The sequence below is a fragment of the Panthera uncia genome, chromosome X, assembly GCF_023721935.1.
Source record: "Panthera uncia isolate 11264 chromosome X, Puncia_PCG_1.0, whole genome shotgun sequence".
Taxonomy (NCBI): Eukaryota; Metazoa; Chordata; class Mammalia; order Carnivora; family Felidae; genus Panthera; species Panthera uncia.
Genome location: NC_064817.1, coordinates 12,331,217 through 12,356,106, shown reverse-complemented (window position 1 = coordinate 12,356,106; position 24,890 = coordinate 12,331,217). Strand labels below are relative to the sequence as shown.

Here is a 24,890-nt window from a genome sequence, read left to right as displayed (position 1 = left end):
CGAACGCACTCCTCCAGGGCTACCAAGTTCCAAGGTAGAGCAGGGCTCAAAGCAAGCCATCCCGGGTCAGCTTAGGGCAGCTCTCCCCAGCTTCGCCAATCGTGGAGAGGGGTTGCCCTGGGACCCCTGCAGGTGACAAGAATGACTCAGCAGGGTCCCGGCCTGGGACGGAGACAAGAACGCCGGGGTAGGGACAAAATTCTCTGCAGTTGGAGAGGCCGCAAATCATTTTAAAGACCCAAATACGCGAACAAACGAAAATGTAATTCAAGTCAACTTCGGGCCGTTGGCGGCCTGTGCCAGCACAGGCCGCAGGTTTAGCCTAACAGGGAGGCCCGGCGGCTTCAGCAGTCGAAAACGCCCGCGGCCTCTCTGTAAAAGATTCCCTTCGCCTCCAACGAACCCCACCTCCACTCGACCGGGCCCCAGGAAAAGTCAGTCGGCTGGAAAGGAAACCTTTCAGGGTGCACCGAATTGCATGCCCGTGATTATCGGGGAGGCTTTGAGGGCACAGTAATCTCTCGAGACTAGAAACCATTTTCCTCTCTCGCTGTGAGATTTTGCTTGGCTAAGCGGCGGCAGTCTCCCTACCCCCCTCCCACCCCATCGCTTCGGCCTCTGCAAGCAGCCACGCCCCGTGGCCTCAGGGCTCGCGGCCCCCGCGCCGCTCGCACGCCGCGCCCCCATCCGCCCCACCCCCGCGCGCCCCCATCCGCCCCCGCGCCGGGCCCTGGGAGCGCTGGGCGAGTCCTCGCGCCTGCGCTTCGCCAACTTCCTGCCGCGGAACGCCCCGCCCACCCCCAGAAGCCCGCCTCCAAACGCCGCGTGAACCCGCCTGCCGCACCTCATTGGTCAAAAGCATGGAGCCGTTGGCTCCCAGGCCCGCCTCTCCACCGCCTCTCACTTTTCCCAGGGCGGATGCGCCTGCGCTCAGCTGCCTGGGCGGGCTGGGAGGCGCGGGTTGAAAAGTCTCGTTCCAAGTTTGGAGAGAGAGAGAAGAGCGCCTCAGACCTCGGTACCCGCGAGCGGGGAGGAGGCAGGAGAGAAGGACGCAGCGTCTGGGGAGCACCCAGGCTGTAAGACGGAGCTCCCGCTTCGAGAGCTAGAAGTGTGTGACGCGCCTGGGCGAGGCAGGAACGCCTGTGGTTGGGCTGCTGTTGGCTAGCGAGGGGAGTCCGAGGCGGCGGCGAGGGGCGAACGACCCGACGCAAGATGGCGAGTAAAGAGAGTAAGAGGCCCTGCGGGGCGGCGCGCGCCGGGACTGCGGGGGGCGGCGGGCGCGCGAGGCCGCGGCACGCGCCGGCGAAAGGCGCGAATTGGCGTGAGGAGCAGGGGGCGGGGCCGGGCGCGAGGCTAGGCGCGCGCCTCGAGGGGCCTACGCTGGACGGGACCGCGGCGCGGAGGGCTCCGAGCACTTCCGGAGCCGGGCGCGGGGCCGCGGGTTGGGCCCCCTTCCCTCCCCCGCCCCCCCAACTCCCCTCCCCCCTCCGGCGGCGGCGCTCCCTCCGGCGCCCTTGGCTCTCGGGCGGAGGCGGCCTCCACCGCCGGAAAGCGGGCACGGCAGCTCCTTCCACGCGCGCGCGTCGATCTCTTCAGGGTCGCGGCCCTTGTCCGGGGGATTCTGGAACACGCCGGCCTATGGCTGCTGACGCGGGCTTCGTGGGAGCGGAGGCCGCTCCTGGTGGGGGATGGAGGGAGCGGGCCGAGGGGTTTCTGCTACACGTGGATTCGGCTCCCCGGGTGGGTCGTGGAGCCCCTGTACGTACGAGTCGTCATCTTAGAACAGGTGCGAGCAGCTGTAACTGGCAAAACAGAATCGTTGTCCGTGTAATTACTCAATTCTGTACACACAAGCGGTATTGACTTCTAGGTGCAAAAAATAAGCTTCCTGGTGTTAATAAATATTTTCTCCGCGTTCTGGAAGAGCAGTTAGTTTGCGTCCAAATTAGATGTAAAGCTAAAGAGTAGGTTAGGTGTGGCCATCTCGAGGTGACCTCCAGCATCTGTGTACAGATTCTGACTTCGATTTTTCTCAGCCGCTTAACTGTATGGGCTTTCTCCAAATTTCAGTGTTTGAAGATACTGTGGAGGAGCGTGTCATCAATGAAGAGTATAAAATCTGGAAGAAGAATACGCCGTTTCTGTATGACCTGGTTATGACCCATGCTCTTCAGTGGCCGAGTCTTACCGTTCAGTGGCTTCCTGAAGTGACTAAGTAAGGGTTTCTGGCAACTTTTACTTTGCGTAAATTTAGCTATTGTCCTGAATTTCCAAATTTCAGCATTTTACACATAGAACATGAGCGTGTAATCAATTTAGCCCTTGGATGAACTGGCAGGTGATTTTTATTCTCAAAACTTGAGTGATTAGTGGGATGATTTCTGACATGTAAGCATGGGTGTAAAAGGGGGTAAAGAATGTGTGCGTTTAATGATATTTGTAGAAAACACCTAACATTGTTTCTTGGGTTTCAATACAGAGCAGCATTTTGGGGGGCCCTAGACTAATGGAGTTCTTTAAAACTTTATTGAAAAATAGAATATTTACAGGAAAAGTGCACAAATCGTAAGCATACGGCTTGATGGATTTTTACAAAGCGAGCACACTCATGTAATCAGCCCCCAATATGAATAGGTTTTAATGGACAAAGGGGAAAAGAATTTAGCAACAGTTCACTGAAGAAAAGAGGTTATTGGCTAATAGCGTGGAAAACACTTTGAGGTTGTTGTTGGTCTTCGTAAGAGTGTTCTTTTCGGCTGTTTCTTAAATTTCTCTGGCAATAATTGCTGTCATTATTGAACATTTAGAATAGGGTATGGTCCATGTGAAGAGTTTTGTGTCCTGCTAATTTGGTTTAATACTCAGAACAGTACTGTGATTTTATCCTCCTTTTACTGTGGTGGAAACTGGGATAGAGCTAAGTAACATGCCCAAGATCACACAACTGGTAAGTGGTGAAGTGGGATTCTGAGCCCAATCTGGGTGCCCCAAAGTTGAGGTAACTCCTGTACTAGACTACCTTTCTCATATGCTTGCACTTTTTCTAGTAGGAATTTGGCCATGAACTTTAAAACTATTCAATTTAGGTAATGTGAGTATATGACTTAATGAGGATTGACGACACTAGTCTATGAAGGGGATTTTGTGACAAGTTATGAAAATATGAGCAAGTTAATTGTATTTAATGTTTTTAAGTTTATTTTGAGAGAGGGGGGAAAAACATGAGTGGGGGAGGGGCAGAGAGAGAAAACTCCAAAGCAGGCTCCACACCATCAGCACAGAGCCCAGTGCAGGGCTGGAACCCACGAAACTGTTAGACCATGAGCCGAGCCGAAATCAAGAGTCTGACACTCCACCGACTGAGCCACTGAGGCACTTCAAGACCCAGTTAATCTTATAAGATAAAATAAAGGTCAGACTCCCATATGCAAACATTGTCCTACATACAGGTAGGGGCTTCCATTGGGGTTCCCAAAAATCACAGTGTAAATATACAGATGTGGGAAGAGTAGCCAAGAAATAAATAATGGAGACTTCTAAGCATTGACATAACACTTTTGAGCATCAAATACCTGAAGGTATTCAGGTTCTCTTTTAGAGTACCATGTACATTTGACTCTGTGTATTTCTGTTAAGTAAATTAAAAACTTTAACAGCTTAATTTATATTCTCTTGGATCTTTCTGACCTACCTGAACAGTAGAAAACAGTGGGGGTGGGTGAGACTGTAAGGTTAGAGACCTGAGTTCGAATCCTGCCCCCTACTTCTTAGTACCCAAATTAGGGCAGGTTGGTCAGCATTCATTCCCAAGTCGTCTGATGTGTAAATGGAGGTGCTTGAGGTTCTGACTGCCTGTATTTGAGGGCATTAAATGAGATTAGGCACTGTTAAAGTGCTGGCACAGAGTAAGTACACAGTAAGTGGTGACTGATGCTGATTTTCCCATCCCATTGTTGAGAAATAATTTATTAGAGTGTAGTAACTTTCTCCATTTGGATTTCAGTGCAAACTGCTTACTCGAGTCTTTTAAAAATGTTATCTGTGATATGTTTTGTGTAACAATTTTAAAAATGATCTCTATGTTCTTAGCCCAGATACTGCTTTTTTTTTTAAGATTTTTATTTTCTTGGGTTTTTTTATAATATAGTTTGGGGGGAGGGGCAGAGAGAGAGGGAGAGAGAATATCAAGCAGGCTCTGGGACTTCGGCACAGAGCCTGATGTGGAGCTCCCTCCCACCAGCTGTGAGATCACGATCTGAGCCAAAATCAAGAGTCAGACGCTTAACCAACTGAGCCACCCAGGTGCCCCAAGATTTTTAAGTAATCTCTACACCCAATGTGAGGCTCGAACTTACAACTCTCAAGATCGAGAGTTGCATGTCCCACTGACTAAGCCAGCTAGGCATCCTCCCAGATACTGCTTGCATATGAACACTTAGGAACAGAACAGAAAATACCTTAAATTATCTATTCCATGGTATTCTTTGCATTACAAAGAAAAGTGGGGTCTGGTTGTGGGGTGTGCAGTGGCTCTGGGAATGCAAGAAAATGCAGCCAGCCTGCCTACATTCTTGGATGTTGAGGATAGCTGTGTGGTGCTTTGCAGGATTCTGTTTGGGTATAAGGGAATGTGACTATGTTTTGTTACTATATGGAACAGTGGAAATATTGGCTGCTCTTACTGCCTGGGTCTTTGAGGAACTAGACTCTGGTCAACCTCATAAGGAAGGCCTGCCTTCTACCTACATACTTCCCAGTAACTACTTGTACTTTCTAAGCTATTGTCCTTAAACTGAGTTCGTTAGTTGTCCACATAGTGGATTTGCCTTGTAAAAATTTTCATTTAGGTATTTTTAAGAAATAATTTTAGGGGCGCCTGGGTGGCTCAGTTGGTCGGGCGTCCGACTTCAGCTCAGGTCATGATCTCAGTCTGTGGGTTTGAACCCCGCGTCGGGCTCTGTGCTGACAGCTCAGAGCCTGGAGCCTGCTTCAGATTATGTGTCTCCCTCTCCCTTTGCCCCTCCCCTGCTCATGCTCTATCTCTTTCTGTCTCAAAAGTAAATAAAAACATTAAAAAAATTTTAATAAAAGAAAATAATTTTATTCTGTATCTTTTATTCTTTTTAATTTTTTTTTAAATATTTACTTATTTTGAGACAGAGGGGGAGACACAGAATCTGAAGCAGGCTCCAGGCTCCGAGCTGTCAGCACAGAGCCTGACACAGGCCTTGAACTCAAGAATCGCGAGATCATTCCCTGAGCCGAAGTCGGACACTTAACCGACTGAGCCACCCAGGCACCTCTAACCCATATCTTTTATTAGATAATTTCTTAAACATATTGAGACTAACTTAAGTCTTTACCTAAAACGCTTTGTAATCATTCAAATTCAGATGGTACGAAGTGCATAGAGTAAAAAAAAATAAATCCCCTTTCCATGTCCCCTATTCTCTTGGTCTCATTACCCAGAGCAGAGACCGTCATTTTTTTTTTTTTAACTCTTCCTGCCAGAATAAAATACATTATACATATCTCCCCTCCATCTTTTTTATAAATTTTTAAAAATGTTTTTATTTATTTTTGAGACCCAGAGAGCATGAGCAGGGGAGGGGCAGAGAGAGAGGGAGGGAGGGAGGGAGAGAGAGAGAGAGAGAGAGAGAGAGAGACAGACAGACACAGAATCTGAAGCAAGCTCCAGGCTCTGAGCTGTCAGCACAGAGCCCGAACTCGCAGACTGTGAGATGACTTGAGCTGAAGTTGGACGCTTAACCGACTGAGCCACCCAGGTGCCTCTCCCCTCCATCTTTTTTTATGTAGCAAGTTATTCACTTGACTTTTCAATTGGTGGTTTACATGGGAGACTTTTTCCTATCAGCATGCTTAAATATACTCTTGGGTTTTGGTGGGTTTTTTTAAGTTTGTTTCTTTTTGAGACAGGGAGTGAGAGCCTGTGGGGGGTAGAGAGAATCCCAAGCAGGCTCCGCATTGACAGCACGAGGAACCGAATGAGGGGCTTGAACCCACAAACCTGGGAGATCATGACCTGAGCCGAAATCAAGAGTCTGACACCTAACTGACCACCCTGGCTCCCCAATACACTCTCCTGTTTTAAGGCCTCCACAGAATTCCATTTATGGATATACTATAATTTATGTCACCAGTGCCTTATTGATGGATATTTAGGTTGTTGTCAGTCTTTTGCCGCTAAGACAGTGCTTCTGAGAATAATAACCTTGTGACAATCTGTTATTGTTAGAGAAATTTCTTAGCAGTGAAGTCAGAGTGATCAAAAGATGCTGGCGCTGCAGAAGGACAAGGTCTTTTAACATTAGTGCTTCTGTGGCTTTAGGTGCCTCCAGCCTTGGAGGGAAACCTTGTAATATTGATTGGTTCAGGAAAATAGGTTTGTATTTTAATGATGGAGATGAAAAGATTTACAGGAAAAAAGAAAAATCCTTATATGGTTATAGTGTTAGGGAAAACCCAAATTGAATTTAGAGTCGAGGAATTTTTCAGGTCCTCCATTCCATGTTGGGACCGTGCTCCTTAGAACCTGTTATTTCTGTTTAACCCTATGAAAAGTGACTTCCTTTTATGTCAGCCTTAACATTGCTCTGTGGTGCCTCCTTTCTCCCAAGCATTTCCATTTCTTTTCAAATGGTTCTACTGAGATCTGTTGAAGTTCCCTTTTGTTTTGAATTAGTATTCCCTGTACAGAACAGATTTCGTTTTGTCTAAGTCCTCCTAAAGTACAGTTGCTTTGAGTCTATTTTCTAGGTATGTTTTTTTTTTTCATTTAAACTTAAGTGGGTGAGTGCTCCCATGCATTGCCTCTCCCTCCCCATGTAAGTTCACCTAAGATGGAACTATCTTTTTTGATAGCCATATGCTGTTCTTGGGCACTGAACATACATCAACTAAGACTCTTGTCTTTTTTCAAACAAGCTGTTATTGCTTAACCATGGTTGCTTTGTTCTGGTTTTGGAGTTGTATATGTATTTATTGTTCTTTTTTATTTTAAGCCAAATCTTAGTAAAATCTCACCATTTTAAAATTTAAAAAAAATTTTTTTTAATGTTTATTTTTGAGAGAGAGAGAGAGAAAGACAGTGTGAGCGGGGGAGGGGCAGAGAGACACAGAATCCAAAGTAGGCTCCAGGCTCTGAGCTGTCAGCGCAGGGACAGACATGGGGCTCGAACTCAAACTGTGAGATAATGACCTGAGCTGAAGTCGGACACCTTACTGGGGTGCCTGGGTGGCGCAGTCGGTTGAGCGTCCGACTTCGGCTCAGGTCATGATCTCGCAGTCTGTGAGTCTGAGCCCCGCATCGGGCTCTGTGCTGATGGCTCAGAGCCTGGAGCCTGCTTCAGATTCTGTGTCTCCCTCTCTCTCTGACCCTCCCCCGCTCATGCTCTGTCTCTCTCTCTCTCTGTCAAAAATAAATAAAACATTAAAAACAATTTAAAAAATTAAGTTATTACTAAATTACATTCATAGAAGCAACCCTCACACCTCTTTTAAAAACCACTAAATCCTTTCAACAACTAAAATTTAGGAACAAATATAAATAGCCTAACTTGTCTAGTGTTGGGGCCCAGAGCTGTACATCTTGGTCCTCCAACATTAAGCACCGTGAACGTCAATAAAGCGTTTTCTCATTATGCCATTTGCCCTCATAACCTGTTTTTTAGGTGAAGACACTGAGGCCCACAGGAAGTTGTGATTTAAGGAATTGCATATAGCTAATTTTAGTTTGATTCAGGATTTAAACCCAGTTTTTTGGACTCGATGCTTAAACTTAACATTCTATCTTGTCTCTTACTGGAAAATTAGGAATATCTAATGTACTAAGTTGGAAGATATTTTTTAAGTGAGAAGTCATGATCATGGGTATGGAGATTGGTAATGGATTGCATTTGTTAGTAACTGGTTTCCTGTAGGATTAGTGTGACTTATTTTCTTTCCTAAACAGACCGGAAGGAAAGGATTATGCCCTTCATTGGCTAGTGCTGGGGACTCACACGTCTGATGAGCAGAATCATCTTGTGGTTGCTCGAGTCCATATTCCGAACGATGATGCACAGTTTGATGCTTCCCACTGTGACAGTGAGAAGGGTGGTAGGTATACCATATATTCTATTGGTGTCTGAGGGAGTGTGCCTTTTTCTAGTTATAGGTTATTACAGTTTTCTACTAATCTCTTTTGGCTCAGCAGTTTAACTTTTAGGACTTTATCGCATAGAACTACTTGCTCACATGTGCACAAAGATTTCATGATATAACATTATTTGCAAGATGGAAAAATTAGGATCAATTTAGCAACCCAGATGTTAGTTCATAGGGAATTGGTTAAACACATTATGGTATGTTTGAAATACCATGCAGCAATTGTTAAGAATGAGGTAAATCTGAAATTTTACATAGACTCACAAAGAATGAGGCAAGTCTATATGCTCTTGTATGGAAAGATGTCCAAGATAAATCAAGTAACTTCTGTGTGATTATAGTACCAATTTTGGTAAAAGGAATAATATGTGTTGCGTGTGCATAGGAAAAAGCAGGCATACATACCAAACAGTTAACAGTGGTTTTTCTATGGAAGCTATTGACTTCCTTTTTTACCCTGTCAAACCTATATTCCCTTGATTTGGTATTCCCACCATCACCCAAGTTTGGTCATTGTGCTAGAGGGACTCACAATACTCCATAGCAAATTATACTCATGGCTAAAATTTGTTACAGTAAAGAATACAGAGGAGAAGCAACAGGAAAAAGATACGCATCAGGGAGTCTAGGGAGGTCTGGCACAAGTCTCGTCCAGGACCGCACACAATGTACTTTCTCTCTGGCAGCAGACGACAAGGACATGTGCGGAATCTCTCTCTCCTGCCCAGAGAAACCCATTTGAGTGTCTGGATGTGAGGCCGGGGTGGGGGGCGGTTCACAGGCACATCCTGCTGGCAGCCAGTTAAGACAGCTGAAACTCAGGACCCCAGTAATGAAACCAGGTGCATATCGTCAATCTTGATGTTTGTGCACAGCGACCCTGACAGACTGGTACAGCATGGTCTGTTGCTCCAGGTGTACACCACAGAACCATCAGTCCATCAGTAACGGAAAGAACATTCTGAGGTCTGTGTTCCCAGGACTCGGCCAGGGGTCATTCATGGTCCCAGTGTCCCTCAGAGCGGCGAGGGCTCAGCAGCCAGACCTGCTGGGTTAGTGCTTTCTGCACAGCCCTAAAAGGTTTCATCTTAACATTTTAAGGAATTTGCTTTAATTTTTTTCTTATTGAAAATAAAATATTTTATAGCTAAAGTCTTGCCACCCCATACCCCTTTCCTGACCCGCTTTCCTTGAAGACTTTATCACTGTGTCCTGAAAATCAGTGTGCCATTTTTAACTGTTATTACTCATACAGTAGTAAATATGAAGGGTTTTTTTTACAGCTTGTTTCATTCGATAATGTGTGTGTGTGCCATGTAGATGCCTGTCTTCTTTGAACTGCTGTTTGATGTTCCACTGTGATTAAACCTTACTTTATTCATTGTTCAACTGGGGGCAGTTGGATTACGTGTATGTGGTATTTTGCATTTACAAATGGTGCTTCGGTGAACATCCTTGCCATGTCCCCTTATACACATGTGGGAAGATTTATCTAGTGGAGTGGAATTGCTGAGTCGTATGGTGTATTCACTGTCCACTTAAAATAGTAGAAAACTATCTTCCAAAATGATTTACTCCATTTGCCACTCCCATAATTCACAGTCCGTTTCCCTATAACTTTATGCGTTATTTCTGTAAATATTGTTATAATCAGAAATTTCTAGTGGCTTTTAATCCTGAAGTATGTGTTTATTGGACCCTTGGCTTAAGAATTAGTCCCTCTGCATAACCTATGGATATATGAAGTTACTGAAGTCACTTGTTCAGTATATTCTAACAAGTGACTGAAGTAATTCAGTTAATACCTGTTTCTGTTTTCAGTTACAGTATTTTGTAATGGATACTAGTATTAAAATAGTGGGTTTTTTTTTTTCAAATTTTTAAGTTTGAGAAAACAAAGCCCTGTGTTCGAAGTAAATCTTACCTAGAAATCCATTTTTTTTTTTTTTAAAAAAGGAGAGCTGTTCAGGTTGTAATAAGTAAAGGAATTGGGGGACTTGAGTGTCTTTATATAGAAGTGTTAGAGCTGTTAGAGTCCACAAAGGGAGGGGGGTTGGGTGGTGGGTTGAAAATCAAAGTTGGGGCAGGTTTGGAACAGCGTCAGGATCAGGAGGGGTGGTCTTTGCTAGGGAACATTTCTCCCATTGACACGATGGAAAGGGAAGTGCTGAGAGGGAAAGAGGCGATTGTATATGGTTGTGTGGGAGTAGCTGTGGGGAATGAGAGATGATTTTCAGCCACACAGAGTAGTAAGCTCTGTTTGCCACGGAGAAGAATGGCTGAACACCAATACTAAACCATGGGAGCCAGTGTTCATTAAGCATTCCCATATAGCAAGAGCTGGCTGAAACAGAAATGGTTTGCTGCTTTCGGTTTGTTTCCTCCAGGCCCTGGCCAGTCTGTTTTACTTGTTACCTCCCTGGCTCCATTAGGCATTTGAGTTGTGATTCCCTAACCCGAGACACAGGGTGAACAAAAAAGGAATGGACAAGGAAGTAGCAATATAGGTCAGGAAGAAATGATACAGTTATAATGAGCCTCCCAACGTTTTAAGTGTCAGCAACTATTCAAGTTTTTAATCTATGGGCACAAAAAAGAAAATGTTCTCATTTGTCCTTATCTGCTTAGATGTTCTCTACTTGTATTCTTTCTGCTATCATCTTGCTGCTTTCTCAGAGGTTCTTCTACTTTTTATGTGACTTTGTTACTTTTCCAAGGCCTTTTTAATAACTACTCAACACTATAGTCTTATTCACACGCCAGGTAGGTTAGCCCCCTCGTTTTAGCTTTGGCACTCCACTAGCAGTTGAATTAGGTATGCTGGTGGAGCCAGCATATTTGTGTCTTAGAGTTGAGTTGGGGGTTAGCTAGTATGGATTTCTGATTTTAGGAATAATTACATCCTCTTCACAACTGAAAGAGGCCAGTTTTTAATTATTCTAAATCCAAGGTGAAACTTGCAGAAAATAGCGTTACCATTTTCCATTCCAAATGGGCTTTGAGAATAAATTAATTTCAAAGTGGCAACTGAACCCCTATTTTTGTGTTCTCTGGTTATGTTGTATTCTGTTAAAATCTGTTGGGTGTATTAAACTAAATGACTGGTGAATTTTAATCGTAAGTGTATGTTTATTTCTTTCTTCTCACATTAGAATTTGGTGGCTTTGGTTCTGTAACAGGAAAAATCGAATGTGAAATTAAAATTAACCATGAAGGAGAAGTAAACCGTGCTCGTTACATGCCGCAGAACCCTCACATCATTGCTACAAAAACACCATCTTCTGATGTGCTGGTTTTTGACTATACAAAGCACCCTGCTAAGCCAGGTATGTAGTAATGAAATCAGGCCATTGCTCCAACATTTTTGAAACTAGTGTACTGTATGGTTTTTAAAGGTTTAAACATTTTGGGACTCTATTAACCGTCCTCAAAATTCAGTTGATTGAACAGAAGGACCTCCCGGCAGGTTATGCTCCTGGCTAGGGTTTATCACCGCAGAAGATACAGAGCAAAAAGCAGGAAGAAAAGATACATATCAGGCAGAGTCCAGAGAGGTCAGGCGCAGGCTTCTGAGTCCTTCCCCACCAGGGCCATACGGAACGTGCTTTTTCTCTAGCAGCAGACCACAGGGGCATGTGATAAATGTCTCTGCTCAGGGAATCCTGTTTGAGTCTCCGGATCTGGCGTTTTTTATAGAGGTCTGGTCACATAGGCACATCCTGCTCTGACCTGCCATGCTGAGGGAAACTCGGGACCCTAGCAGTGAAGCCAGGTACATCATGAATCGCCAAACAATCCTGCAAGTCTTGACAAGCTGCTGCCGCATGCCTCACTGCCCTGGGCGTACACAACTTCATGTCAGTGATGACGATTTTTGTGAGGGTCACATTCCTAGGGGGTGGCTAAGGGTCAGTCATGGTTGTGGGCTACCCTGGATACGTGCAAGGGCTGAGCAACCAGACCTGCCGTGTTAACTCTTTCCTCACAAGAAAGTTGTAAACAATTTGATCCGTGGGAGGGTTGCTGCCACTCACATTTGAGGGAACAGCTGTAGTTTTCAGGGTTTTGTGTCGGAGCTAGTACTAGGTTTTGCAGAGGAACTAGTCATTTTATGGTCATGAGTCTTGGTTTGCATTGAGTATTTGCAATGAAGCACAGAACAGCTTTTCAGGGTGGCTGGGGGTCAGACCAAGTCCTAAGTCGTCATTCATATGTGGTGTTTTCCAGGCATTATAATGAACGTTACGGCTCATTCAGTGAGGAATGAAAATCGCTTTTACTAGTTCTGATAAACAGAAAATCACTTAGTAGTTAATGTGTTTCTTTTTCTCTTTAGACCCAAGTGGAGAATGTAATCCCGATCTTCGGTTAAGAGGCCACCAAAAGGAAGGCTATGGTCTTTCCTGGAATTCTAATTTGAGTGGACATCTCCTGAGTGCATCAGACGACCATGTGAGAAACTTACTCTTCCCAATCTCCTGTCTTTAAAGACTGTCAGGGAGAGTTCTGCACTGCAGGAGGTGTTCTAAGATAGTGCTGCTGATTATTGTGATAACATTTTTACAGGATTTAGAGCAATGGTTATCATATCGCCCTGGTGGAGCCTTGGGATTCCACAGAGCTCTTTTGAAGCAGCCTTAGACTAGAAGGAAGGTGGGCAAAAGGTGTCCCATTATTTAAAAGTATATCTAATGGAAACAGTGAAGTGTGAGACCTGACAAATAGAAATTACATTGAAAAAACTTTTTTATTTAAGAGTACATTTCAGTGGGTTTTAGTATATTCACAAAGCTGTGCAATCTTCACTACTAACTCAAACATTTTCATCGAATGTCACAAAAAGAAACTCTTGACCCATTAAGTAGTCACTCCCCACTTCCCTCAGCTCCTGCCAACCACTAATTTACTTTCTCTATAGAGTTGTCTATTTTTTTATTTTTATAATTTTTTAAATGTGTATTTATTTTTGAGAGAGAGCGTGAACAGGGGAGAGGCAGAGAGAGAGAGGGAGACACAGAATCCAAAGCAGGCTCCAGGCTCCAAGCTGTCAGCACAGAGCCTGATGGAGGGCAGGGCTCGAACTCCCAAACCTCGAGATCATGACCTTGAGCCGAAGTCAGACACTTAACTGAATGAGCCACCCAGGCACCCCCAGAGTTGTCTATTCTTGATAATTCACATAAATGGAATATGTGCTTTTTTTCTGTCTGGTTTCTTTTTTTTAGCATAAGTTTTTCAAGGTTGATCCATGTTGAAGTATAGGTCAGTACGTCGCTCCTTTTCATGGCTGAACAACCAGTTCATCAGTTGATGGACATTTGGGTTGTTTCTACTTTGGGCTTTGTTTTTTTTGTTTGTTTGTTTTGCTTTGCTTTGGGGCTATTTTGAACGATGTTGGCTGTGAACATTTTTGTACAAGTTTTTGTGTGGATGTAGGTTTTCATTACCTAGGGGTGGAAATACTGGGTCATATGGTAATTCTGTGTTTAACTTTTTGAAAAACTGCCATGCTTTCCCACGGCAGCTGCATCACTTCACATTCCTACCAGCAGTGTGTACCCCAGGGTTCCAGTTTCTTCACATCTTCCTCAGCACTTGTTATTGTCTCTTTTTTCTTAGAGCCATCCTTGTTGGTGTGAAGTGGTATCTCCTTGTGGTTTTGATTTATATTTCTCTGATGGCTAATGATTTTGAGTATCTTTTTATGTTTTTATTGGCTATTTATAGATCTTCTTTGGAGAAGTATTGTATTCAAATTCCTTGTCGAATTTTAAATTTTGTGGTTTTGTTTCGTTTTGTTTTTTTTATTAGAGAGCACAAGCGGGGTAGGGGCAGGGAGAGAGAGGGGGAGACCCAGAATCTGAAGCAGGCTCCAGGCTCCAAGCTGTCAGTGCAGAGCCTGACGTGGGGCTCGAACCCACAGAATGTGAGATCATGACCTGAGCTGAAATTGGACACTCAACTGACTGAGTCACCCCGTGCCCCTTAAATATCGGGTTTTTTCTTTTAGTGAGTTGTCAGAATTGTTTTTATTCTGGATACCAGTCCTTTATCAGATGAGATTTGAAAAGATTTTCTCCCACTCTGTGGCTTGTCTTTTCACTTTTTTGGTGATGTCCTCCAAAGCACAGAAATAATTTTGAGTCCAGTTTAGTTTTTATTTTTGTTACTTGTGCTTTTGGTATCCTAAGAAACCATTACATATAATCCAACATCACAAAGATTTACATCTATGTTTTCTTCTAAGAATTGCATACTTTTAAATCTTGCGTATAGGTGGGTCCTTTATCCATTTTGAGTTTAGTTTTGTGTGTGGGGTAGGGGTTCATGTTCCTTTTCTGCATGTGATTATCCTGTTTTTCTGGCACTGTTTGTTGAGGAGACTAATATTTACCTATTGAGTTGTCTTGGCATCCTTCATACAAGTATCTTAAAGGTACCACACAAATGCAAAGTGATCCTGTTATTATTGTAGATCAGTGTTTGTAGCATTCTTTTTTTAAATTTTTTTTTAATTGTTTATTTTTGAGAGAGACAGAGCACATGAGAGGCAGAGGGGCAGAGAGAGAAGGAAACACAGAATCTGAAGCAGGCTTCAGGCTCTGAGCTGTCAGCACAGAGCCCGACATGGGGCTCAAACTCACCGCGAGATCATGATCTGAGCCGAAGTCGGTGGCTTACCCAACTGAGCCACCCAGGCGCCCCCAGTGTTTGTAGCATTCTTGCCACCTGCAGCTCCATACATTCCTTCATGGAACACATACTGTAAGCAAAACGTGTTTGCTATGACTCCCCCCAGAGTTGAGAGTAGACTTCTGGAGCTTTTGAAATCTTTTATAACTTGGCCACAGGTTCTTTGCCTTCTTCCTTAGTATATCCTCCTGCCTAGAACAGGACCTGTCACATCACAGACCTTCTTTATGTTTCTACTGGTCACAATTTCTGTTGATGTTTTTCTAAATATTTAAGGCAGATAATTGGCCCAGTCAAGATTCTTTAGCTGCAGGCAATTGAAACCAACTCTGGCTGATGCAGACAGAAGAGGAATTTATCAGGAGGACATTGGGCAGGGTAGCTCACAGAATTGCTGTAATGGCTAGAAAATGGTCCAGAACAGAGAGGAGAGGTCAGATCCACAACTCAGAGATCAGGCTGGTAGATGTTATACTCCACTCCCTCTTCCCCACGCTTGCAATCCTGACAACAGATTTCCCTGTTGATGGTCACAGTTCAAAATCCTTGTCAGACTGCTGGAGCTGACATCATGTCCCAGTCACAAGGGAGGCTGGGAAGCAAGGTCTCCCTTAGTTCTCCAAAGGGAGGCTTTCCTCCCCTTCCCTCAAAGTGGGTGTGATAGAGTCTCCAAAACAGGGAGGATGGGTTATACTCAGTAACTTAATTACTAGTGCCTTTTGAAGACACTAGGCTGGGAGTTGCTAGTCATAATAAAAGCTGACATTTCCCAAGGGCTCTGCATGTATGTGCCAGGCATCTTGCTAATCTTCCCAGGATCCTTCTGAAGTGAGCAGGGGAGGATGGCAAGAGCTCTGCATGTTCCTTTCTCTTCAGTGCTTGTAAATTTTGCATCTGAGTGTGTACGTATCAACAAAGGCTAAGGTGTGTGTATTATGTAAAACTACTTTTTTGTTCATGGGTAAATAGCTGCTACTGGGAAATAGCTTTGTTGCAGAAACTCTTTCAGATAAGAAAGTGATTTTTTTTTAACTTTTTTTAATGTTTATTTTTAATGTTTAATTTTTTTTTAACATTCATTTTTTTGAGGGAGACCACGCAAGCAGGGGAGGAGCAGAGACAGACTGAGACACAGAATCTGAAGCAGTCTCCAGGTTCTGCGCTGTCCGCACAGAGCCTCATGCGGGGCTGGAACCCACAAATCGTGAGATCATGACCTGAGTCGAAGTCGGATGCTTAACCGACTAAGCCACCCAGGCGCCTCCTCGAAAGTGATTTTAAAAGAGATGAATCCCATGGCGCGCCTGGGTGGCTCAGTCAGTTAAGCGGCCGACTTTGGTTCAGGTCATGATCTCGTGGTCCGTGAGTTCGAGCCCCGCGTCGGGCTCTGTGCTGACAGCTCAGAGCCTGGAGCCTGTTTCAGATTCTGTGTCTCCCTCTCTCTGACCCTCCCCCGTTCATGCTCTGTCTCTCTCTGTCTCAAAAATAAATAAACGTTAAAAAAAAGAGAGAGATGAATCCCATACCAGTGTCAGTGGTATTACTGCAAATATACCTTAATGGACTTACCTTTGTCTTAAATTGTTTGGATGATAATCATTGCCCTATATAGCTTACAATGTTTTTTTTCATAAACAGTAAGTCTTTCCTCTTTGTGATGGTTGTCAATAGAAGACTCCACTCCCAGAGCCTGCTGATCTGTGATCTTTGAGGCCTGTGGCCTCTCCTTGGGTTCTGCTGATATTTTGAGGAGTACACTGTGGGGATCTGTCTGCAGGCCCTAAGGTTTGGCCCCTCAAAGTAGCCTAGTTGGGGTTTCTGGGCTATCCACCTGTCTCACTTTCTAATGTGCTGTAGTGGTTTCTGTAGTGGTTTCTGCTGTGAAGTGAGACTTAGTCTCTTTGCTTTTTTAAGAGGCATGTTTTAGTTTTAATTCCCAGTCTCCCAACCTTGCTTGAATTTTTAGGATGTGAATTTCTGTTCAGTAGATGTGGAATGTTGGGCTCTCAGTGTTGCATTGTGTAATCTAGATGAATTTTAGACACTTGACTTTTAGATACTTGACTGTATCTAGGTGGAAACTCAAATGTGATTGTCTCTTGCTGCCATCATGCTCGGTTTCCCCGTCCCTGTTACCGTTTCCTTTCCTTGCCCCTGCATCTCAGATCATGGAAGCTATACTACAACCATACACTCTTCTGTTTCTGAAGCTTTACTTTTATTTACATTTCCTCTCCCTTGTGTTTATTTCTACCTCTTATATAGTTAAATAGTTTTCTTAAAGTTTATTTAAATAATCTCTACACCCAGCGTGGGGCTCGAACTCATGACCCTGAGATCAAGAGTCGCATGTTCTTCCAACGGAGCCAGCCAGGCGCCTATAGTTAAATAATTTTTTAACGAAGGTTATTTGTTTTTTCCTTCCTTTAGACTGTCTGTCTGTGGGATATAAATGCAGGACCAAAGGAAGGCAAGATTGTGGACGCTAAAGCCATCTTTACTGGCCACTCAGCTGTCGTAGAGGATGTGGCCTGGCATCTGCTACACGAGTCATTATTTGGATCTGTTGCTGATGATCAGAAACTTATGATGTAAGGTGGAAGGTTCAGTGGGGTCTTCGTATATGGGTGTCCTGTATGAGACCATCAGTGATTCTGGTGGCATGTGGTTTGATTTTTTTTTTTTTTTTAAGCTCTATACTGGCGTTAAAAACTTGAGTGAGGTAGAATTGACATACAAGAAGCCATATAATGGCTGTTTTTGCATAAAAGTTACTGTGCTATATGAATGAACATAATTTTTATTTGAAAAAAGAAAATGTAAATGTGAAGAAACGTGTTTGGTTAGTGGTAAATATCAAAATTGGGAGTCAAGGTGACTTTGAAGATGAGCGCTAAGAATGATTGCATCAGGTCACAGCACAGGGCTGCGCTCAGTCACCTGTCATGTGTTTTATCTCGTAAACTAATATCTGAGGCTAATATGGCCAGATAGTAAAATTTGACAAGGCTAGGTTGTAGGAATCAAATTATTACATCATTCTCTACGGAGTAGTTGGCATATGCTTGAAATAGTTGGTAATTAAGACAGGAATCTAATCAACACGAAACCAGGAATGATAGCCCTAGTTTATTTTCCGTAGGTTTAGAATATGTCCTTTAGTGGTTGGAAGTCCGATGGCAGCTCTGTATGTGGTTGGGTTGTGTCTAAAGGGGCGAGCATAGCGGAGATAGGGTGGTGTGGAGCAGTGTGGACCTGGAAACGAGTGTGAGCGTGTGACAAGCTGGGGAGGGTCGGGTGGCTTCCTCTTGTGCTGTGTGCCTCGTACCTTTGTGTTGTAGATGGGACACCAGGTCCAATACCACCTCCAAGCCGAGCCACCTCGTGGACGCTCACACTGCCGAGGTCAATTGTCTGTCGTTCAATCCCTACAGCGAGTTCATTCTCGCAACTGGCTCTGCGGATAAGGTTTCTAAGTTTTTGTATATTTGGTGTTTATGGACCCAGTTGCCTTGTTCTATAATCAGATACTCTAAAATTCTTCTGTGAAGTGGAGAAATGAATTCCTTTTCATTTATTTTTTTCTTCAGACTGTAGCTTTATGGGATCTGCGTAATTTAAAATTAAAACTCCATACCTTTGAATCTCATAAAGATGAAATTTTTCAGGTACGTGACAGTTTTCTGGTGTCTCTGTCAGGTTTTTACTAACTTTTGGATGGGGGATATTTAAAATTTTTTGCTTTTATAGCAGACATGGTATGTATATATATTTTTAAGTTCCTCTTCTAGGTTAACTAGTGGGAAGTACCTGGGAGCTCTGTGAGATTATTACTTTAGAAGTAGAAAAGACCTTGCAAAACAGGATCAGTTTAAAAATTGAAACCCAAGGATTCTTCAGTTAAGGTATCCAGTGTGGGTGGGTCCTCTAGTGGAAAAAAAAAAACAAACCAAAACCTTGTATGTGGTTTCAAATGGAGATTTGGATAGGCTTAAGATGCACTTCATTGAAAAGTTTACAAGATTCTGGGATGGTTATGGGGCCGAGTAAGTTTATGGGGATTTCTAGCTGAGGTCCCCTGTATTGGGAAGTGTGGTCCTCCTCGGGGGGCAGGCTAGGGAGATGGGCCATTTAAGAGCACTTGAAAGGCTAGGACAAGGAAGGAGGGCCGCAGGCCACAGAGAGTATTGCAGAACAGGACATGGGAAAATCTCAAGGATTAGAAACTATCCACAAATGTAGGAACAGATGATTCTTTACACTTTCAAATCTGTATTACTTAGGTCCACTGGTCTCCACATAATGAAACTATTCTGGCTTCAAGTGGTACTGATCGCCGCCTGAACGTGTGGGATTTAAGGTAACTCACAATCTGGTGACGAGAAACTGCAGAAGTATGTTAATCTGGCAGATGATGTAATAATAAACTAGAGAGTAGTTTGCTAACCCCGGTTTAATAAGCCAAATATATTAAAGCAACTTTCATGTACCTTCCTTAAGAGTCTTTCTTCTGTGAAATAGAAATGAATCAGCAAATGGACTGCAAACTAGATTGATAAGATCAGTTTTTTTTCTGTTGATATTCAGGCATGAAGTTGGGGGGAGTGTGTGGTTTTAATATCCAGATAATTGTATTGTGGACACTCTTGCTGTAGAAAGGGGGTGTGGATTAAGTTCTTCTGAGAGAGATAAAGAGCAAGCGGGGGAGGGGCAGAGAGATGCGGGGAGAGAGAATCCCAGGCAGGCTCCGTGCTGTCAGCGCAGAGATCATGACATGAGCCGAGATCAAGAGTTGGACTTTCAACTGAACCACCCAGGCTCTAGTTTCTCCCAGTGTTTAAAGTTCCTTGATTTTTGAGTAGCTATTCTAAGAATTTCAGATTCCTTTATTTTTTTTGTCTGAACCTTTAGACCCATTAATAAAGGTGTTCAGTTATATATATTTCTAAGATGTCATTATCCTAAGTTTAAATCATTAAATTACCAAAAGATAACTTGTTTTCTACCTTCACTTAAATGTATTGCTTTGAAGTGGACTAAGTTTTTAGTTTATTAAAACTCAGGCCACCTTAATTACAGAGACAGGCAGGTCCTTCAGTGTAGAGGACATAAACACTGTGGAATACAGTGCTCGTATTCTAAACATCTAATGTTCTGTGTTCATGTGCAACAAACTCTGGCCATGATAGAATCTTGGAAATGTAGACGATCTTTAAAGCAGATATCTGACTATGTTCAGTTTTATTTGAAAACAATTTTAGTAGTAAAATTAGAAACTTAAAACTAGTGGTTGTATGGAGCGATGCAGCCGAATTGTCCCTATAGGTGCCCGTAATAAATTTGCAGGCATTATAAAATTTCTTCTTAAAATTCTTTCATGACTTGCATACTGTTAAAATTACATTAGATAAAATTATGGATTAAAATGGTCAGCGTTAGGGACACCTGGGTGGCTCAGTCGGTTGAGCGTCCGACTCTTGATTTCAGCTCGGGTCATGATTCTGGGGTCGTGAGATCGAGCCCCATATTGGGCTCTGCATTGTCAGCATGGAGCCTGCTTGGGATTCTCTCTCCTCTGTCTCTATCCCTTCCCTGTTCGTTCATTCTCTCTCTCATTTAAAACAAAACAAAAAAGGTCAGTGTTAGCGATTGGTACTCCTGACTGGAGGATAAACAGAATTGTCTAGCAGTCCCATGTGTTTGGTTTGAGTTTAATGGGAAGAAAAAGAAAGTATCACTTGGAAGGTTGTGTATTTCGGCTGCTTTGCAGCGGTTATTACTAGCTAAGTCCACGTTGGGGCTAGATACCAGGGCTGATATTTGGTGTGTAAAGAGATTTCACTGTTGGGCCTGCTGGCAAATTCTACAAATGGAATTTAAGAGAAGGAAAAAAAAAAAAAACAGCCTTCCCTTGACTGATGTGTTGTTTCACCTTTTAAATCCAATGCAGTAAACAGCCACAGTTAAGACTAATGAATTGTATTTATTTGAATATTGAATTGTAAATTAACTTTTACTAGCCATTTCATTGTGGGGTCTTCAGTTACGAACAGCTCTTAAATCATTTACAGGAAGTAAGCATCCCATCCTTCCACCAGTAATTAGTAGAGAAACCGTCATGGATACGGTATAGAAGTTGTTTCTAGCGTGTGTTTTAAGATGTGTTTTGTGGGCTGATGCTGGTTTTGCAAACATTCTTCCCATTACAAGAATTCCAATAACGAGAGCATTATATTCTTTCTTAATAGCAAAATTGGAGAAGAACAATCAGCAGAAGACGCAGAAGATGGGCCTCCAGAACTCCTGGTATGTTTTGGCTTTGTTATGCAAGATGAAATGTTATGTGCAGATTGGACAATTTGTTATTGATCCATGTATCTGGAAAATAAGTCAGAACTTCAAGCGCTAGCTCTTGAAGATGATTTCAAATTGGAGGTCTTAAAGGTTATTGTGATTGGGTTTTGACATTTATTGAAACTAGTAAATAGAGCACAGTAGGTTTTTACGAATGTTTCACTAAGAACCAGTTGGGTTCCTGGGAAATAGTGTAATTTCTCACTGATTCCCGATGGTAATATTTCTGAGGGTTTTTTTGGGGGGTGTGGGGGGGTAGGTATTGATACTCAGCAGTACTTCCCACTAACCATATAGACATGTTTTAGTGACCTGAGTTTTTGAGGTCCCTGCCCAGAAAATGAAGACATTCTCGATCTTGTTGGTGCCAACATGGTCTACCATCTCTCTCCTAATTGAATCACTTACATCTCCTTGGCCCTTGGGAGGTTTCTGTGGTGTGTCTGTCTTGTCGGTCTTCGTCCTTTAAGTCCCTTTCCTACTAAGCATGGCCAGACTTCACAGTGGTTCGTCCTCGCTCTGAATCCACGTTCGTTTCCACCAGTTACTTGGCACATAGTCACTCATTCCTCTGTAACGTGTTTTTAGTTCCTAGGCCAGTACTCAGTTTTAGTATACTTGTGCTTTGCCCACCACTTTTAAAAGAAGATGCTCACTAAACCTCCATGTTGCACGGACGTCCAAGATCCCCTTACTCCTTGTCCGATGTGTTCCCATGCCCACCAGCAATGGCAGAAAGTGGCAAAGGGGTATAAGGAGACTCTCACGTGCTAGCATGTTCTGTGTCCTGCTGATTAAAGGATAGCATTTCTTAACAAACTGTTGTCCTAGACAGATGATAGCACCTAAATGGTTTATTCTGTATTGAGTGGCTTAATCTAAAGTCTGTCTTGGGATGCATGGCTTCGTGGTTTTAAAGTATTTTCTAGCTGAGTCGTTGCTACAAGATGTTTTCGCCCAGCTGTTTGTACTTAATTTTGGTAAAACCTTCATTGAGATACAGCTCACCTATTTAAACTGTGTAATTCAATGGTTTTTAGTATGTTCACAGAATCGTCCAACCATTGCCACAAATCAGTTTTAGATCATTTCCCTTTCAAAAAGGAACTCTGTCCACTCCCGGTCTGCTCCTTTCCTGAGCCCTTGGCAACCAGTGATCTACTTTGTGTCTCTAGATTTGCCTGTTCTGGACAATTCCTAGAAATGGAATATAACGTCTTTTGTGACTGATTCGTGCACTTAGTATGTTTTCAAGATTTCCAGCTATTTTTGGATACCCTGTATCTTCTGGTTCTAGAACAATTTTGTAGTTCTTGAGGAAATCACTAGGATTTTGCTCCTTTGACAAGAGAGCCTGAAATCAAGGGACATTTACTTGTGGTAAACTGGATACTATAATTTTAGTGTAACAGGATCTTGATTTGAGGACTCCTTCTGTATTCCAAGCCTGTGGTCTGAACATACTTTCTCTTATGTCCCCCTTAACGTGATTTTGAAAAGCTGTTTTTTTCCTATTGTTTTTAAACTGAAAAAATTATTAGGTAAAATAGTTACCTTGCTTGTAACCTCATTGTCAAACGAGTCAAATCAGACTTGTCGGGAACTGTGACTTCTTTGTTCAAAATCGTGTATTCGTACTGTCCTTGTGAGAATGGGTTCTTCTGATTCTTCTGAGGTAAGGAAAGCCCAGTACTCTCTCATGAGGCTGTGTCTTGTAGGAAGTGAGCCTCTGCCCCCTTCACTTCATAGCAAAGCTCTCTGCCTGGCCTTTCTGGGGCTTTGCTTTTAGAGCTCCACCCCTCCGGCCCGGGTTGTTGATGGTGGTGGTTCTTAATCCCCACCTTGAGTGATGCGCCATGGAAAGATTGAGGGTGGCTGGGAGGTGTGCCTTTCTTTTAGCAAGGGGAGAAGGGGCACCTGGGGGGACCTACAGAGAAGAACCAGGAGACTCCTCAGGTGGGCCAGTTTTAAGAATGTCTGTAATAGAACATTATGGAAATTTATCGCCTTAAATATTGGTACCTAACTACATACATTTGATAATGAGGCTGAATTAACGTTAAATGTATTAGGTATGGAAATGGCAGTGCAGTTGTGTAGGAAAATACCCTTATTTTTGGGTGATGTGTGGCAAATTATTTAGGGGTGGTTCAGCAGGTGCGTCTGTGTAGGGAAACACACGTATTAACATTAGTATTTGGGAAATGTAGGTGGAGGGTGTCCAGGCATTCACTGTTAGGTTCTGTCACCTTTTCTGAGGGTTTGGAAATTAGCAAAATAAGTGGAGGGTGGGTTTACTAAGCCTGTAAACCCCTCCCTCTAAACCTCCGTTGCAAGAGTGATGCTCTGGAAACTTAAGATATGAAACAAAGGCTTTATTTTTCAACTCTTGTTAACAGTTTATTCATGGAGGACACACCGCCAAGATATCAGATTTTAGTTGGAACCCCAATGAACCTTGGGTCATTTGCTCGGTGTCTGAGGATAACATCATGCAGATATGGCAAATGGTGAGCTAAAATGTTTATTTTTCCTGAATGAAAAGGAGAGAGAAACTATTTACTCAAAGTATTTCTATTGTAAGTTGCGCATATCACACCAAATACAGAAAGGAAACAATCTTAAAAGACTTTTGTCCGTTTTAACAACAGTCTTTAGTTCAGTTATGTACCTGTCAGGTCAGGAGAAACCCGTGTGTGTGTCGTCCCCCCCCCCCCCCCCAGCTGTGGACACGGCATCTGGTCGCTCTGCACGACTGTTGCCCACTTCACCTGGGCTCTTGGCATCACTGCTGGATGTCCGGTGTCTGCTGTCGTCATAGGCAGCATTTGCAGGGTACTGAGTTAGTTCTCTGGTGAGGAGTACTAAGTACCTGACCTTTCTAAGGCGCTGTTAACCAGCCAAATCTCTTAACTTCGGGGCTACTGCTTCATCCAAATGATGCTTGAAATACTTTTGGAAAACACTTGTTACGACAGGAATAAGCAGTACGTGGACAGCTAGGTATGGCGGTGCGATTTACACACTGGCGAATAAGAACACCACCTCAGCGTGTCCTCATTAAAGTGTGGGGGGAAAACCTCTAAATTAACCTTAAAACTTCCAACACTGAAACCCATTGACCGGCGAATCCTAAAGTGTAGACAGAATTATCTCATGCTGTTTTAGACAATTTTATAAAAACGATGAGGCGTTTTTACCTATGCTTTTATTTGGTTGTCCTCTCCAGGCTGAAAACATTTACAATGACGAAGAGTCAGATGTCACAACATCGGAACTGGAGGGGCAAGGATCTTAAAACCCAAAGTACAAGAAACGTTTCTATTGAATGTAATGCTACACAAATGCTTGGTTTATCAAGCGCCAAAAAGGCATTGTATAGTAGGACATGTAAGTGGGATGGCATACGGCGTTCTTTACCTTCTGATTCTAGCACTTTCAAGTGAGCTATTGCGTACTGTATCATATTGTAGCTTTTAGGGAAGAAAGTTATGTTAAGAAAGAACATCACCGTTTTAAAATGCAAGTAGCAGGGTACTGCCTTTGATTCAACTATTTTAAGTCCTTGTTTTCTCAAACTAAGTGCTTGCTGTTCCCAGATATGCAAGAATAACTTTTACACTTTTTCCCTCCAACACTTGTTGATTGGCTTTGCAGAAATAAAGTTTTAAAATAAA

The 24,890-nt window shown here is 43.2% G+C and overlaps 1 protein-coding gene across 3 annotated transcripts; it reads left to right on the top strand.

Moving 5' to 3' along the window:
* Positions 1-901: 901 nt before the first annotated feature.
* RBBP7 (RB binding protein 7, chromatin remodeling factor) lies at positions 902-24,890 on the top strand. 3 transcript variants are annotated; one of them, XM_049643517.1, is made up of 12 exons: positions 902-1,228; positions 2,071-2,215; positions 7,973-8,118; positions 11,346-11,492; positions 12,503-12,618; positions 17,290-17,450; positions 18,201-18,327; positions 18,450-18,527; positions 19,143-19,219; positions 21,108-21,165; positions 23,613-23,723; positions 24,443-24,890. In XM_049643517.1, the coding sequence occupies exons 1-12, from the start codon at positions 1,213-1,215 to the stop codon at positions 24,509-24,511; spliced, it is 1,251 nt and encodes a 416-aa protein (XP_049499474.1). In that variant the 5' UTR covers positions 902-1,212; the 3' UTR covers positions 24,512-24,890. The 3 variants fall into 3 exon arrangements, with proteins under 3 accessions (XP_049499474.1, XP_049499473.1, XP_049499475.1); XM_049643516.1 differs by having other exon boundaries at positions 903-1,228; positions 11,319-11,492; XM_049643518.1 differs by lacking the exon at positions 902-1,228 and adding an exon at positions 1,548-1,786 and having other exon boundaries at positions 11,319-11,492.